At 43.3% G+C, this 14,009-nt stretch overlaps 1 protein-coding gene across 2 annotated transcripts in view; it reads right to left on the bottom strand.

The window, feature by feature from the left end:
- LOC120812315 (ATP-binding cassette sub-family C member 8-like) overlaps positions 1-14,009 on the bottom strand; it is a 36,742-nt gene that overhangs the window by 10,742 nt on the left and 11,991 nt on the right. The window contains exons 10-25 of one of the 2 annotated variants that reach the window (XM_040168164.2): positions 12,420-12,554; positions 11,466-11,628; positions 10,576-10,616; positions 10,040-10,185; positions 8,302-8,416; positions 7,931-8,125; positions 7,400-7,472; positions 7,181-7,286; positions 5,165-5,197; positions 4,297-4,335; positions 3,903-4,001; positions 1,723-1,807; positions 1,309-1,389; positions 792-929; positions 413-538; positions 182-278 (exon numbers count right to left, since the gene is read on the bottom strand). In XM_040168164.2, coding sequence (XP_040024098.2) covers positions 182-278; positions 413-538; positions 792-929; positions 1,309-1,389; positions 1,723-1,807; positions 3,903-4,001; positions 4,297-4,335; positions 5,165-5,197; positions 7,181-7,286; positions 7,400-7,472; positions 7,931-8,125; positions 8,302-8,416; positions 10,040-10,185; positions 10,576-10,616; positions 11,466-11,628; positions 12,420-12,554 — 1,672 coding nt within the window. The remainder of the gene's footprint in view (positions 1-181; positions 279-412; positions 539-791; positions 930-1,308; positions 1,390-1,722; positions 1,808-3,902; positions 4,002-4,296; positions 4,336-5,164; positions 5,198-7,180; positions 7,287-7,399; positions 7,473-7,930; positions 8,126-8,301; positions 8,417-10,039; positions 10,186-10,575; positions 10,617-11,465; positions 11,629-12,419; positions 12,555-14,009) is intronic. The other variant, XM_040168166.2, reaches the window with a different exon arrangement.

Raw genomic sequence — 14,009 nt, 5'->3', positions numbered from 1 at the left:
ATTAAAAATAAGCTGTTCTGCCCAATTTTTAGTGTAACATAAGAGGTGCTGCTACAAATAACCGAGGAAGGGAAATGATACTTCGCCATTATTATTATTATCAGCACAGACGTGCTGAATTATAATCAGACTGAAGGACTAACTGCAGTCAAACAGACGTAAAATCAAGCTTTTCTTTCACCTTCCTCGTCCTCTTCGGTCCTGGCGACATCTCTGGAGTACATGGCCCTCCGGAGGTTTTTCCTCTCCAGATCGGTCATACTCGCCGCCTCGGTCTCCTGGAGGACAAACAAAAGGAGAAGCTCGTCCCTCTCTCCACAAAACCAAAAGACATGCAGGCAATCAAAGGTGGTCATTTTAAGCAGCCGCCAACGGTCAGATCAGCGGCAGCATTTGGTCAGTAATTGATTACCGTCTCAAACTCCTGGTCTTGTCTGTGCATCAGGGTCTTCCAATGCTCAAACAGCTCAGGCTCCGACTTCTGGATGTTTTTCAGAGTCCCTTCTGTCTGGATAGTGCCATCTTTCATGGCAATGATCTAAGAACAAAAAACAGATACACAAACAGAAACAAGAGCAAATGCAATCTTTAGCGTTATAGCCGACATTAACAATCTATTTTTATTCTCTTTCTGAGATGAAGGGTCTGCATCCCAGATGTAACGTTTACGTGACCAATGAAATGACAACATTTAATATGGAGAATCCATAATCATTTTGTGCGACTATTGCGAAGAAAATATACAATTTGGTTAATTAAGATACACACACACACACACACACAGGTCTTACCCAGTCTGCTTGTGGTAAATACTGAAGTTTGTGTGTTACCAAAACCACTGTCCTTTTCTCCTCTCTCAGGAGCTTGAGAATACCATCTTGCATCAGATGGTCACTCAGGTGGATGTCTAAGGCAGAGAATGGATCATCCTAAAAGAACGGCACAAACAGATAAACAGCTGCGTCAAGTATTTCTCTGTAAAACATCAATGACTGGGAATAAAACTCCTAATCATTCAGTTTATTATTAAAGATCTTTGATTATTTGTGTTGAAGGTGGTCTGACTGACTACTACCATTATTCTACTCTTTACATTTCATGGACGCTATTGTCATCAAAGTGACTATTAATAACCACGTTGCATCGGGCTGAGCTTAAGAGAACGTATTGCTATTTTTGTCACGTAGGAGGCATCAGAAATAGCATCACATCCGAGTCGTCGGACCGCGATGTTTCACTGTGAATACAGATCGAGATCTGAGAGCCTCTTTTGATCGAAGGTGAAGTGTGAGAGGACACCAGACTCACCAGAAATACCACGTTGGTCTGTTGGTACAGGGCTCTGGCCACGCTGATGCGCTGTTTCTGTCCCCCTGACAGGATGATACCCTGCACCAGAGGGCAGACAACTTTATTACAAGATTCACAACAAAGAGATTGGATTACATCCATTAATGCGTGTGGCAGCGGCCCCCAGAGTGACAAAGGAGATCGCAGCTTATTTCCCGTATCACTGGTGCATGACGAAATCCAACATGACAGTGGTCAGCCCAGCTCCCTGCACACTCACACCAAGTCCTGTTTCCACAGCGACGACAACAAATGATGCTGCAACACAGTGGGAGCTCCGGCGAGATCTGGACTCTTTGGTTTTCATTTTTTGGAGCTTTAGAATGAAAAGACGGATGAAGGCACGCTAAGGAAATCATGAACTTTACTGACCCGCTCACCGATCTCTGTCTGGTCGCCCTGTGGGAGGATGTCGATGTCCGGCTGAAGGGAGCAGGCTTCAATGACAGCATCGTACCTGGCAGGCGGAGAGCGAATACAAATGAGCTCTAATACTAATGCTGATACCAGCCAGAAGGACATGGGCCTGCTCAATATTAACCTCGAGACAGGAAATCAATTTGAAAGATTCATTAACTTCGCTAGAATAGAAAAATCGGCCTCTGTGGTGGGACTTCAAAGTGTCGAAGTGAGCAGCCACTGCTTCAACGGACACGGAGAGACCGGGAATAATCCACGGCTGCTTCAGTCCTTCGTTCAGATTTAAGTGAATCGCTCGCTGTTCTTTCCAATGTCTCGGCATCTCCGTATCATCCATCTGGATCGGCGCACAAGGTCTTGAAATTGTAGTTGACAGGAAGCCGACCCTCGGTTGTTCAAGAAAGCTTGACAGCTGTTATTGCTGGATCTTTGAGAACATTTCGAGCTAAAAAATACAGAGTCACGGGCCAGAATACGTTGATTAATATGAATGAATGAGATGTTTCCTCATCAGCTGTATAAAAGGATATTGTAAGACAGAATTTAAGTCAAAACTTTGCACTGTAAAAGGACAAGTTAGCTGTAAAATACCATGTTAAGACTGCGGGCCAGACTGGCAGCTCTGTACTGACAGGATGACAATGTTGCTGGTGTCTAGAAACAGCTGAGTTGAAATTGTTTGCATGCTAAAAAATTGGACAATTAAGCTTTTTCACTAAAGAATATTAAAAAAACTGACCCAAGCTATAAACATGGTTACATATATATTATATTTATATAGGTACCTCCCAAGCGGGATGAAATAGCAGGTGAACACTGGTTTAATTCATGAGATGTGATATCTGTTCCATTTCGTTTAGCAGAGTTTTCCAGTGAGCCGTTAATGGCAGCAACTCTGTTTGACCTGGAACAAAAACTACTAGTATTATTGGTAAAGAAAAACGATGTGTGTAGAGAAAGAAAAGGGCGGTCGGGTAAACGGCTCCACAATAACAAACCAAAGCGCTCCATTAGATTTGTTTTATGAAAACAGTCCATTAGAACCAAGCGACTGACCTTCCAGAGAGGCCATTTGTTGAGAGGAGGAAAATTGTGAGCGTGGTTAATGTGAGTGTGAGTCATTAAAAGAGAATGTGTGTGTGTTTTCGATTGTGCTCACGCATGTGAAAAACAGCATATGTCGTTGAACCAGGAGTGAGTGAAACTAGGAAAACTCTATTCAACCAAAAGACAAGTTCACCCAAGACAAATCCTGTTGTCTCAAGAGTCAAAACTGCTTATTTGTGAAGGCACACTTTGTTGAGCGCATTGATTTAATCACGCATCACACACGTCCAATTCAACGTCGTGGCCTCGGGGAGCGGGAAGGTTATTGGATGTATTTTGTCTCGACGGCTGGCGCTGACATAACATTAATTACTGTGTTAACAACTCTGAATGTCAAAGTAGTTGACTGCAGCACATCCACAAGCATTTCGTACTAAAACTATTCAACAGGTTTGAAAAAGCTGTAGGACAAATCGACAAACTGCTACACTTTTCCGCTCAAATAAAAATGTTTACTCCTCGTTTGCACTTAATCACACTCATTTGTGTGTAATTAACAGAAATCATATTTGTATTTAACAGGGAACTGGGTGTAATATTGTAACTGTGATGTATTGGGAATAGCAGGGACACTCCACACTAGCAGGGGGGTGCGAGGAAATCGTATATAGTAGATGTATGCATGAAGAAATAAACTTGTGTAGAACGGTAACTAAATGTGTTCGGTCGTCTTTCAACATGGTCTTTCATACTGTTGCGATATAGTTAACTAGGGAAAGTCATTACAGTAACCCGGCTCCGCAGGCAACGTCCTGATTTACCAGTAAAGTTTATATACATTTTTATGATGGACAAATGCATGCTCGTTCAGTGAGAGCGTTGCCAATGGAGTCCTTCATCTCTTTATTGTTAATTCTGTCAAAAATCATCAAGTGCTAAAAGAAGGAGCTCTGAGTAAGTCCCATCTGTTTGCATTACTTGAAATGTGAAACACGTTGTCATTAACATAACGGCACCAAAAAAAAGACACAACCTTCACTACAGCCTTTTTAAAGCCACTTGTTAGGCGGCGTGTGACACCGTACCTGGGTTGGATCATGGGCATCTCGAAGGTGATGTTCTCCACCAGCGTCGCATTCAAAAGCCAAGGCTTCTGGGAGGCGTAGCCCACGGCACCTCTCTTCCTGCCAGAGGTTTTCAAACACACGAACGAGTGCCGCTCAATCAACCATCTGTTCTTCATGCGACTTCTGAATGAGTTTTTCTGTTTCGAACAATGATTAATAAAAGTCCTCAGCCTCAGAATCTGGAAGTCGGTGCATGCAGCTGAGGGTTGGCAGGGTAGATACGTGAGCAGAATACATTGTTCTCTGTTATTGTCAGTGGATTTCTAGAAAGGCACGAGGACTGCTGTTCTGCTCTGCTGATTATGGTGGTTATGGTCTCCACGGTGACCCGTCTGCTGTTGTCTAAACTCACCTGATTTCTCCGTCACCTGCTGCATCTCTGTCATTGAGACTACAGAGAAAAGAAGTCACACAAAACACTAAATAAGCAACACTGTTCCCTCTAAAACAAACAGGTGATTGACGTCCCCTTTGTCAGGAAATGATTAACAGATAACAAACAAACCATATACTCGTTCCTCACTATGGCAATCATTGCTCAGCACGCCAAACACGAACCGGCCTTAAGCCGCCGTATATGAGCACATCTATCATTGGCAGTGATCTTATCCCCCCCCACACACACACCCCCCTCCCTAAAAATAAGGCCACCGGCCCCTTTGCAATTTCTCCTTGCTGGAAGTTGGTGATATGCAAATCGGCATAAACGCGTTAGGTCTCTGGAGGCGTTTCAGTTCTCAGAGGCTCGGGTTCCTCGGGCTGTGATTAGTACCTCAACACGAGGCCTGTTCAAGCTGTTCGCTTGTATAATTGTAAAAGGCCACATGGATCCCACTGTGTTTGTGTGTGTGTGTGCGTGCGCGCGTGTGTGTAATTCCAGAGTGAAAAAAAAAAACGTCATGTCAAGTATGAACAATAACTCCCCGAAAGTCTATCATGGTAAAATAACAACCCCCATTAGCGTTATCCGAACCAGTGGTTAGCATGAAGCTCTTTGAGGCATTTACAGCGCTCAGCCTGCTGTTGTCTATGTGCAGCAGAGTTAAATGTCCCTCCTCCCGTCAAAAATAGTCCACTTGGAAAATGTTGGGTTATTCAGTGCGGCCCATAATTTGTAATCAACACGCGCTGACTTGTATCCTCAGATGTTCAGGCTGGTTTGAAATAGTCTTTTAAGGCACAACGAAAAGCACATGATGGCACTGATTGTTTTAACTTACCTTTCATCTCCCTCAGACTCCAGGTTCGGCAGGCTGCAAAGAAAGAAAATACATGAAGTGTGCATAACAATTCTGTCCCTGTTCCAACTGAAACGTATTAAATGTACAGTTAAAACTTTACTCGGGGGATACTTGTGTAATTAAAAATGTACCGTGAAACTCTGAACTCTTATTTTTAGAATGTACTGTTTTAAGTGTGCACACATACAGTACAAACACACACATGCACATAATCATCAAGATAGAGACTGGTAGAGTCTGATGGGCTTCTTTGAGCTTTATACATGCTCAGTTGAAACTGTGGAGTATTTTTAGGTTCAGTCGACGCCAGAAGCGAGCGCTGGTTTGCACCAGTGAACTGCAGCCGCTTTGATGCGACAGCTGTAAGCAAGAGAATTTTAAAATAATCTCGTCAAATATCAAATTTCCTTTTTTTGTAGCGGGGTTTACATTCCCTCCATTATCAAGGGTAAAAAATGTCAAACAACCAAATGAAAGTACCAGTACAAGGAAAATGACCTCATAGCCTAACGGCCCTGGAAAAACACTGCAGACTGATTGTCTTTCCTGAAGCACTTGTTGTTTCACACTCTTATTTCGGGGCAGCGGGTGAGCCCCCCGGGTTTGGGGGGGTCCTACAGAACTGGCTGCGCTGCCCAGTTTAGGTGACTGTAAACCAAACTGTAAACAAGGAATCCGACCTGCGTGTCTTTAACTGGCCACTGAGGCTAAGCTATAAATAGTTAACCACTTTAAATGCAGAGAAGTCCCGGAGACGCGCTTCAGAGCTCCGTGCCGTATATGGAGTGGGCCATGTGCACAATTCCCTCTGCTGTGGAAGATCACGTGACACGTGCCAAGAAACTACGGTTTGCCTAATTACTTCATTATACGTGTGGGTGGTGGCCTCAGGCCGGCTCCTCTCCGACCAATTCCCTAATTAGTGGCATCAGTGTCACATTAACTGAACTAAATAAAAATGAGGCTGGATGGGGGAAAAAAAGATTTTTAAAAATGTAGGTGACCTTTTAAGAATATTATATAAATATAAAAATGCTCTCAACTCAGAGGCAGAGATTTCCTGCTTGATACAAGAGGTTGAATAGAAAGGAGTCCCTATGTTTAGAGAATCAAATACAGATTTAGCACTTTAGTCCAAAGTGACTTACAGTGATTTTCGAAGTGAAGGGATTTTGTTTTTCAGGGAAACAGGAGGTGTGTAGTTAGCGTGCTGTTGTGTTGGTGTCCTGTGTTTTAAAGGGGTTTCTTGGCTGCAGCCACAGCAAGTCTGTTGGGATGTTTCCGCATCTGCTTCCGACTAATTTTGGGTCAGTGGTGCGTGAACAAATCCTCCTGTTTCTCTACACTCTATCCACCAAAAGCTGCAATATCAGCTCATTTCACTGACCCACAAATACATGTATGTTATATTGCCGTGACAAAGCGACAGGTCTGATTGTGATGTTAACTGCTTTGCCTTGTCCAGGGCACAGGATTTATTGTTTGCAGTGAAGGAATGAAAAGGGCGGAATTAAAGCTCCCCAATTGTACCGGGATGAAGAAATATAAGCAAGATTTTCCTCACAGGCTGAGAATAAGGAAAAGAAAGAAAACATTTGACATGATATCAGTGGCGGTATGTTTCAGAAGCAATTTTCTTTCAATGAAGCAGTTCCCTGAGGGGAAATGTATGTTACTACTTTATAATTACATGTATTAATATATCAGGATGATATGCCTTTACCCATTAAAAGATACATTTCATAGAGTCTAATTGAACCGTTTAGGCTTAGAAATGGATGCACTTCACAATACTAGATGATTAGGATGAACAAACACCAGAGTCATGGTCCTGCGCCCATCTACAAACCCTGCGTTTAAGGGATGGTCCACAGGGGACAGTTTTTCCCCCATTAAACTCAGCTCAATAATTTAAGCCTAAAGGGGATTGAACGGTTTCCCCTGAAGCACCCGAGTTGATTGACACAGACAGAGACCAGTGAACCTGTAACTAACCTGTTCCAGGCGACGACTCCCGATACTCTCTGCATTTCCCCCAGTGCTGCCAGCAACAGGGACGACTTTCCACAACCCACCTGGCCCACAATCATAGTGAGCTTGCCTGCAAGGTTTTAATAGCCAGAGAGTAAGGTGGCAGATGCAGACTGCACACGGAAAGAGGTAAAGAGGGGATTTCAGGAGGCAGATTGTACATCAGAACCGCCCAACACTCACCAAAAGGAATCTTGATGTCCACATTAGAGAGTGTTGGCGGTCCATGCGTCCAGGTGAAATAGCCACTGGTTATCTGAGGAGAGCAAAGTGCAGACTCATGCAGACGTCAAGGTGAGCTTCACTCAGCCTTTAGAAACATTAAACATTTTCTGCATTTTTCTGTGTATTGATCTTTTTCTTCCTGCGCCTCCACAGGATGGTGTCTGACCCCAGGCTCCCTTTAATTGACATAATTCAAAATTAAACTTTTAATCAATCATTTCTTTGGGATTATTCAAAACAAGCAGATGGCAGAAAACATTACACAGAAAACACAATTGACAGATTTTTGTCCCATGCAAAGAAATGTCAAAAGGTGAGAACAAAACCTGGACAACAAGTGCATTTTCCCTCATTAACTCCAGCCAGTGTAATTCAAAACTACTGACCTTTAAAACAAAGTTTAAATGTTCCTAACTGCCCCTCTAACTGCCACATCTAAGCAGAGGACATGTGGTGGAGGACGACACCTTGTCCCTTCGTCTTTCTCACCTTGAAACAGATGTCTTGGTCCATGTCCTGGTAGGGTCCGTCACCCTCGTGGTCCCCCGGAGAGTTGTAGTTTTTCCAGTCGTCCCTCGGGGGATGCTTCCGGTTTACCACCTTCAAGGGCTGAAGGTGTTGAGCCAACGAGGAGGAGGAGGAGGAGGAGGAGGAGGAGGATGAAGGGAGAGGTTTAGAGGAAGGCTAGTGGAAGGCCGTGCAACACCAGACACAAAGGAAGACAATGAGATGGAGGAAGAAAACACCATTCACAGTGAGAGGCCTGCACACGGCAGCAGGGGAGCGCAAGAAACACATTTTGTCCCGTTTCATCGCTTAATTGAATCCGACCCATAACAGATGAGTTTCCATGTACTCACCACGGCCTGGTATCTATTCTGGTTGTGATTGCTGGAGCCAGAGGTTAATGTCACGCGGGGATCTTGTTCATCTCCAATCTCATCGCTTGAGAAAAACTCGCTGAGCTTCTGAACACTGCGGGGTTGATGGAGAGAAATCAAGTCAATCAATCAATGGAATAAATCTGTAGAATATGTTCAAGACACACTGATGAGTCCTACTTTATTGAACCAGCAGACAGACAGAAGCAACATAGACTTTAGAATATGCTCACTTACATTCAACGATAACCAGCACGCTTTCACTCTCTCGCACTGTTTGTATTACAGTCACATATCTCCACATCTGCAGGGTCAAACCATTCATCTTCTGCTTCAGTACCTAAATGAGAGCAAATGCTTCCCTGACAAAGCCCATTTAAATCTAATTATTAAATCTGTCAGATCTGACTCATTTCCACCCCTCGACCCTTGTATGTATCCACATTTCCCATAAATGAAGACAGTCAGCGTAGAGCAGAGAACACAGCCGAGACACCAGTGTCTGCGAAGCAGCATCAACAGCAAGGTGGGAATGACACAAGAAAACATTAAATTGACTTATCATATTGCATATTTGTTGACATTTTCCAATATTGAGGTGTGAAGATAAACGGTTTTCTTTCATTCCTGGTGTCTGACAAAGTGTGTCAGATCACACATCCTCAAAAATAGACATCCCGAAGGATCTGAGGCAGCTTCCACATTAAAAAAGTACAGCCCCTCTTGTTCAGACAAGGTGGTTACAGCAGCACGGCCTCACAATATGTGATGCTGGTTCCATCGCCCCCCCGCTCACTGCAGCACTGCCCTGCGGTCACTGTCTATCCGATAAGCTGGAGCTGACTCTATTCAAAGGGACACGCTTCTCAGAGTTCAGCTTCATCGACCTCATGAGGCGTCCTGAGAGGACAGACAATTCATCGATATCTCCAGCTGAATCGTGCGATCACACGCGTGTAAGCGTGCATGCTTGCGTGTGCCTGTCTAATGATTGAACCAGTCAAGCGTGTTGGTTTGTCAAAACCTTTAGTTCAGGGAACTAAAGACTTTCAATCCATTTCTTAATGTTTTTTTTTTATGTGCTTTCTTTTCCCTTTATGTTTTAATGGTTTTAAGGGAAGTCGGTTATGGCTCAACTCTTGCTGTGAATCACACTTTCTCAAAACACCCTTGATTGCCTGTTTTATCTCCCGTGTCGTGTCCTTGACGACCTGCTGAAAATCAAATCTTTGTTTCCCATTTCAATGTCTCATTTTCCATGAAAAGGGAACAGATGAATTATGTTGCACACGTATGCTCTCGCAGCTCAGGCGAAATGTTTTTCCCTTCAATATTAATATTAATTTTCTTATGGTACAAAACAGACAATACGTTTTGCCTTTTCTTAACAACCACCATTTGTTGAGAGTTTGTCCGTAACTCCAAAGGAATTATCACTTTAACAAAAAGCTCATCCAACGATGACTGCAACAAAATGCAGGTTATCTATGATGTTGCTTTTCAATTATCTGTTTATTGTGTTTCTGTTTGCCGTTAAAAACTCATTACCTTAAGTATTTTCAAACATTGCATAACAAAAATGGAATAGAATTTGTATTTTCTGGTTTATCTTGACATCATAGAACTGTGTTGTTCATACTTTTAAAGAGAAATCTGCACAAAGATGAGAAATTTAATCTTGTCCTCCTACTGTAAAAACCCCAATACAGATTCTCACCTAACAAGAGCCTTCACGGTGGAGCGCACAACGCTGGAGAGCAGGAAGAGGGGGGTGACGAGGATGTGAAAGAGGGACAGAGAGGCAAAGGCCACAGCTGGGGAAAGATCGGCGTCCTCGGAGATCTGAACGTGAACCACAAACGTCTGCAGGATGAGGGAAAGGACACAATTTAGTTTAGTCTCAGCGGCGCGCTTTTACATCCTTGAACTGCTCGACTGGCTGACAGACGCTGAAGGTTCCCGAGCGAAGGTGGAACCCAAGCAAACAAAAACAGAGCTTATTCTCCGGCTGTCAAAATCTCACAGTTTTCCTCTGAAAACCTTTCGGAGCCCGAATCGCTGGTCTGCGTCTCTTGTGGTCAATCACCTCTCTACTTGGTATCTGTCGGCCTTTTCTACTTTGTCATGACACAAGTCTACAACTATGACCTCTGTGAATACAGATACCACATACTGTGAAATGTCCTTAGAAACGGTGTCTTCTTTGGCATAAATACATGTTGTGAAGATAACCAGAATGAATAATGAACTCACGGTCAAGACGGCTGCGATTGGAATGGCTGCGTTCATGAAAACTGAAAGCAGAAAAGAAGCAGAGAGGAAGATGTCAAGGCTTTGACATTAATAAAGTTCTTCTTTCGCTACATTTTCACAAACCCACAGATATTCTGGTGAAATGTGCTCAATTATAACTTAGCACGTAGGAGGAAAAAGTCAAACATCCTTGACCTAATCAGCAATTTATTAGAATTATTTTGGAAACAAATTAAGCAGCCTCACAAATACGTGACCTGCGTGTCCTGATAGATTGGGTCAGAGCGAAGCCAGTGAGTACAAAGTAATCACAGCATCCGTAGGCATCTTTTGCACGTAGTGCCAATTCGTACTGCCCATTATTTTTCCGTGAACCGCTGTCTAAAAAGTTGATGGATGTCAAAATAAAAGTTATTGAATCATAAAGTTATTAAATAATCTCCCTTTCGCCTTAAAGGGGATCTATTACTGCCATAACATTTTTATGTTCCTCTCCTTCATAGGCGAGTAAATAGTGATCGCTCACTCTTCTTCAATATGCAGCTATTGATTTTAGATTGTAACACAGTATATTAATCATCATGCAGCCTGCAGCAACCGTTCACCTGGACGTAATAAGACATTGTATGACTTTATGGTACTGTAAATGAGAAATGAATGAAGTACAAGGCATTTGAGCCATGCCTCAAACACCAATTCACTTCACACATACATATGTGTTGAATTACAGGCGTTGACTTCAACTAAGCTGGAACTACAATAGTAACGCAACAGGGAAGTAAAAAGCGATGCGCATCCCTAGAATTTTCCTTTTTCTGAGGAAAGGTTTTGCACACGCCTCTCGCAAAGCTCAAATGTAAGTCCATATAGGAGGGAACAAAGTGCTTTACTGGATATGCATGTGTAGAAAGCAAAGGCCTTCAGGTTGGTGAGCTCTTTGCCTCGCGTCCCCTCCACACTGTCACAGAAGATGCGTTCCCACGCATACAGCTTCAGCAGCTTGATGCCTCGCAGCAGCTCGTTGGTCTTCTTTAGCCGTTCACTGGAATATTCCTGTAAGGGGGCGAAGGAAGACATTTATCAAACAAACCATGATTTGAAACGTCTCGAGGTTCATCAAGAATTCAAAGCTTTGGATTAAACATAAAAAGACCACAAAAGTTTACATTATGATTCAACATGTGAATAAATGGTTGGTAACCAGACACTTGGTTGAAACTAACCACTTTCTTCAGTTTCTTGATGATGTACGAGAATGGGAGGTTTATAAAGTTAACTTGACTTCAACCCGTTGGAACCAGAACAGAGTTTATTTTGACTTTCATTCATCTTTGAGGAAAACACAAATTCACGAAGAGCGGAGCACGAATGTGAAAGTGCATATAGGTCACGGTAATGAGAAACAGGTGTGTGTAGACGAGAGCCCTTTTTGATCGTTGTCTCAACCTTATTTCTCAGCATCTTATTTTATTGTATCCTGTATTTTGTTGTCGAGAGAGCGCGACTGGCAAGCTCTGATTTATTGATGTAAAAAGTCACGACACAATATATTCTAACATAACAGTATGATGCTACTTCAGCAGCTCTGTGAGGCCTCAATCATCATCGTTATATTTCAGCGATTTGTTTTCCAGGATGGGCAGTATAAAGATGTCTGATGTAATAAACTGATGATGATAATAAAAGCATTAATAGTAGTATTTAGTATTACTGAGACGTTTTAGTCTGCATGCCGAACCAAATGACACCGTCATTTTTAACTGCTAGCTTTAATCATACGCCATGTGTGATCATAACGGTCACACTCAATGCGTCTCTGTGGGAGCGCCTGTAGAAATCCTCACCAGGGTGCTCTTCTGTGTCTGGGACAGTTTGGTGGCCACAAAGTATTGTACTGGAGCTAACACAGCGATGACTGTTGCCCCGATCAAGGCACTGATTCCCAGGAGGTAGTAGAGCAGGATCACTCCTACGACGATCTGAGAGAAACAGAGAGACAACATATCATTTAACCTTGCGGAGGAATACAAATTTCCAGAAAGGCATTTAAACAACGTTGCCCACTGACTATTTAAATAAACTGCGCTATTCATAAATGCATGTTCACAAGGGAAGGAGCACGCAAAGCTGCACATCTCCATACAGGAGGTATTTCTGTCCTCGGCTCCTTTCTGGCCCACATCACGCTGAGCACACGCGGGGTTGCAGGAATCCCCAGGACACGCGGGGCCGGATGGAGACGGATGTGACATTTTCACAGTTGCACACCCCTCCGTCATCCGTCACAGTGTAACGTGTGCCACCGGCGACGTGGTGCGCGGCGGGACAAACACTGCGGCCTGTGATTTGATTAGTGTTTTTTTTAATTATTAAAGGTTTTTCATTAGTGCCTTTTAAGTACTGTCTGTAGTCTGTAGCCAGACCACCAACCCGCACACAGTTTCTGTGAGAGATGTAAAAAGCTTCATGCTGGATAAGGTGGACAGCATTGACGTTCCCTCCAATTCAACAAAATTTCAAAATGTCTGCAGTAACAAAAAAAAATGCTTTTGTAAATTTCTGATCAGCAAATCACATTTAATAAATGAGCAGTGAAATGAAATACTCCCAAATATACATTCCCAGTAAGCTGCCAAAGCTGCAATTATTATTGTTGTTTATGAGTTTTGGCAGCTACTGTATGTCCTGGCATGGATACATTAACACGCAGCGGAAGCGTCAGCCGTCTTCTACTCGCCTAGTCTCTGGGCGAGAGACAAACACTCTTGACTGGTCGCCAGTCAATCACAGAGGCAGAGACACGGAGACAATGAACCACTCACTCTGACATTCACACACCTACGGGCAAATTGGAGCTACCCGTCAACCCCCCCGGGGCAGGTTTTTGGACTGTGGGAGGAAGCCAGAGCACCCACAGAATCACAGCATTCAAATGTGCCAACGAGTTTTTTTACATTTGTATGGCATGAAAGATGCCAGAGGGAAGAAAAAGAACCTGCTAACCCTGACAGGAAGGAATCCTGACCAGCACGGAAATCAAAGGGTTGCTGGTATTTTCATGATTGACTATAATGTTTGGATTCAACGGTACCTTCTCTTAGGGACTTCATAGTATATGAATAACAACACGAATTACACAGTACTGTCATGACTAACACAACCCATTCGTAGCAGAGCATTAGTGTCGTGGTCACAAGCTTTAAATTGACTGCACACATTTACAGGGAATCTTTTCCCACAGGGGACATAACACCTGATGCTCCTCTCGGCCTTCACATCTCTATTTACAATCCTTTTATTCCCCCAGCATGTACATAAGGCCTCCTTATCCCTATGAACCATGAGCCTGATGAGAAAGGACAACGCTGTGGACAATGAAAAACGCAACTTCAAAGTCAACCCAAACACAACTGTGCAATAACATACAAGGAAGG

This window comes from Gasterosteus aculeatus, chromosome Y (assembly GCF_964276395.1).
Source record: "Gasterosteus aculeatus chromosome Y, fGasAcu3.hap1.1, whole genome shotgun sequence".
In the NCBI taxonomy this organism is placed as follows: domain Eukaryota; kingdom Metazoa; phylum Chordata; class Actinopteri; order Perciformes; family Gasterosteidae; genus Gasterosteus; species Gasterosteus aculeatus.
Note: the sequence above shows the minus strand (reverse complement) of the source record. Positions and strands in the feature narration are given on the sequence as shown.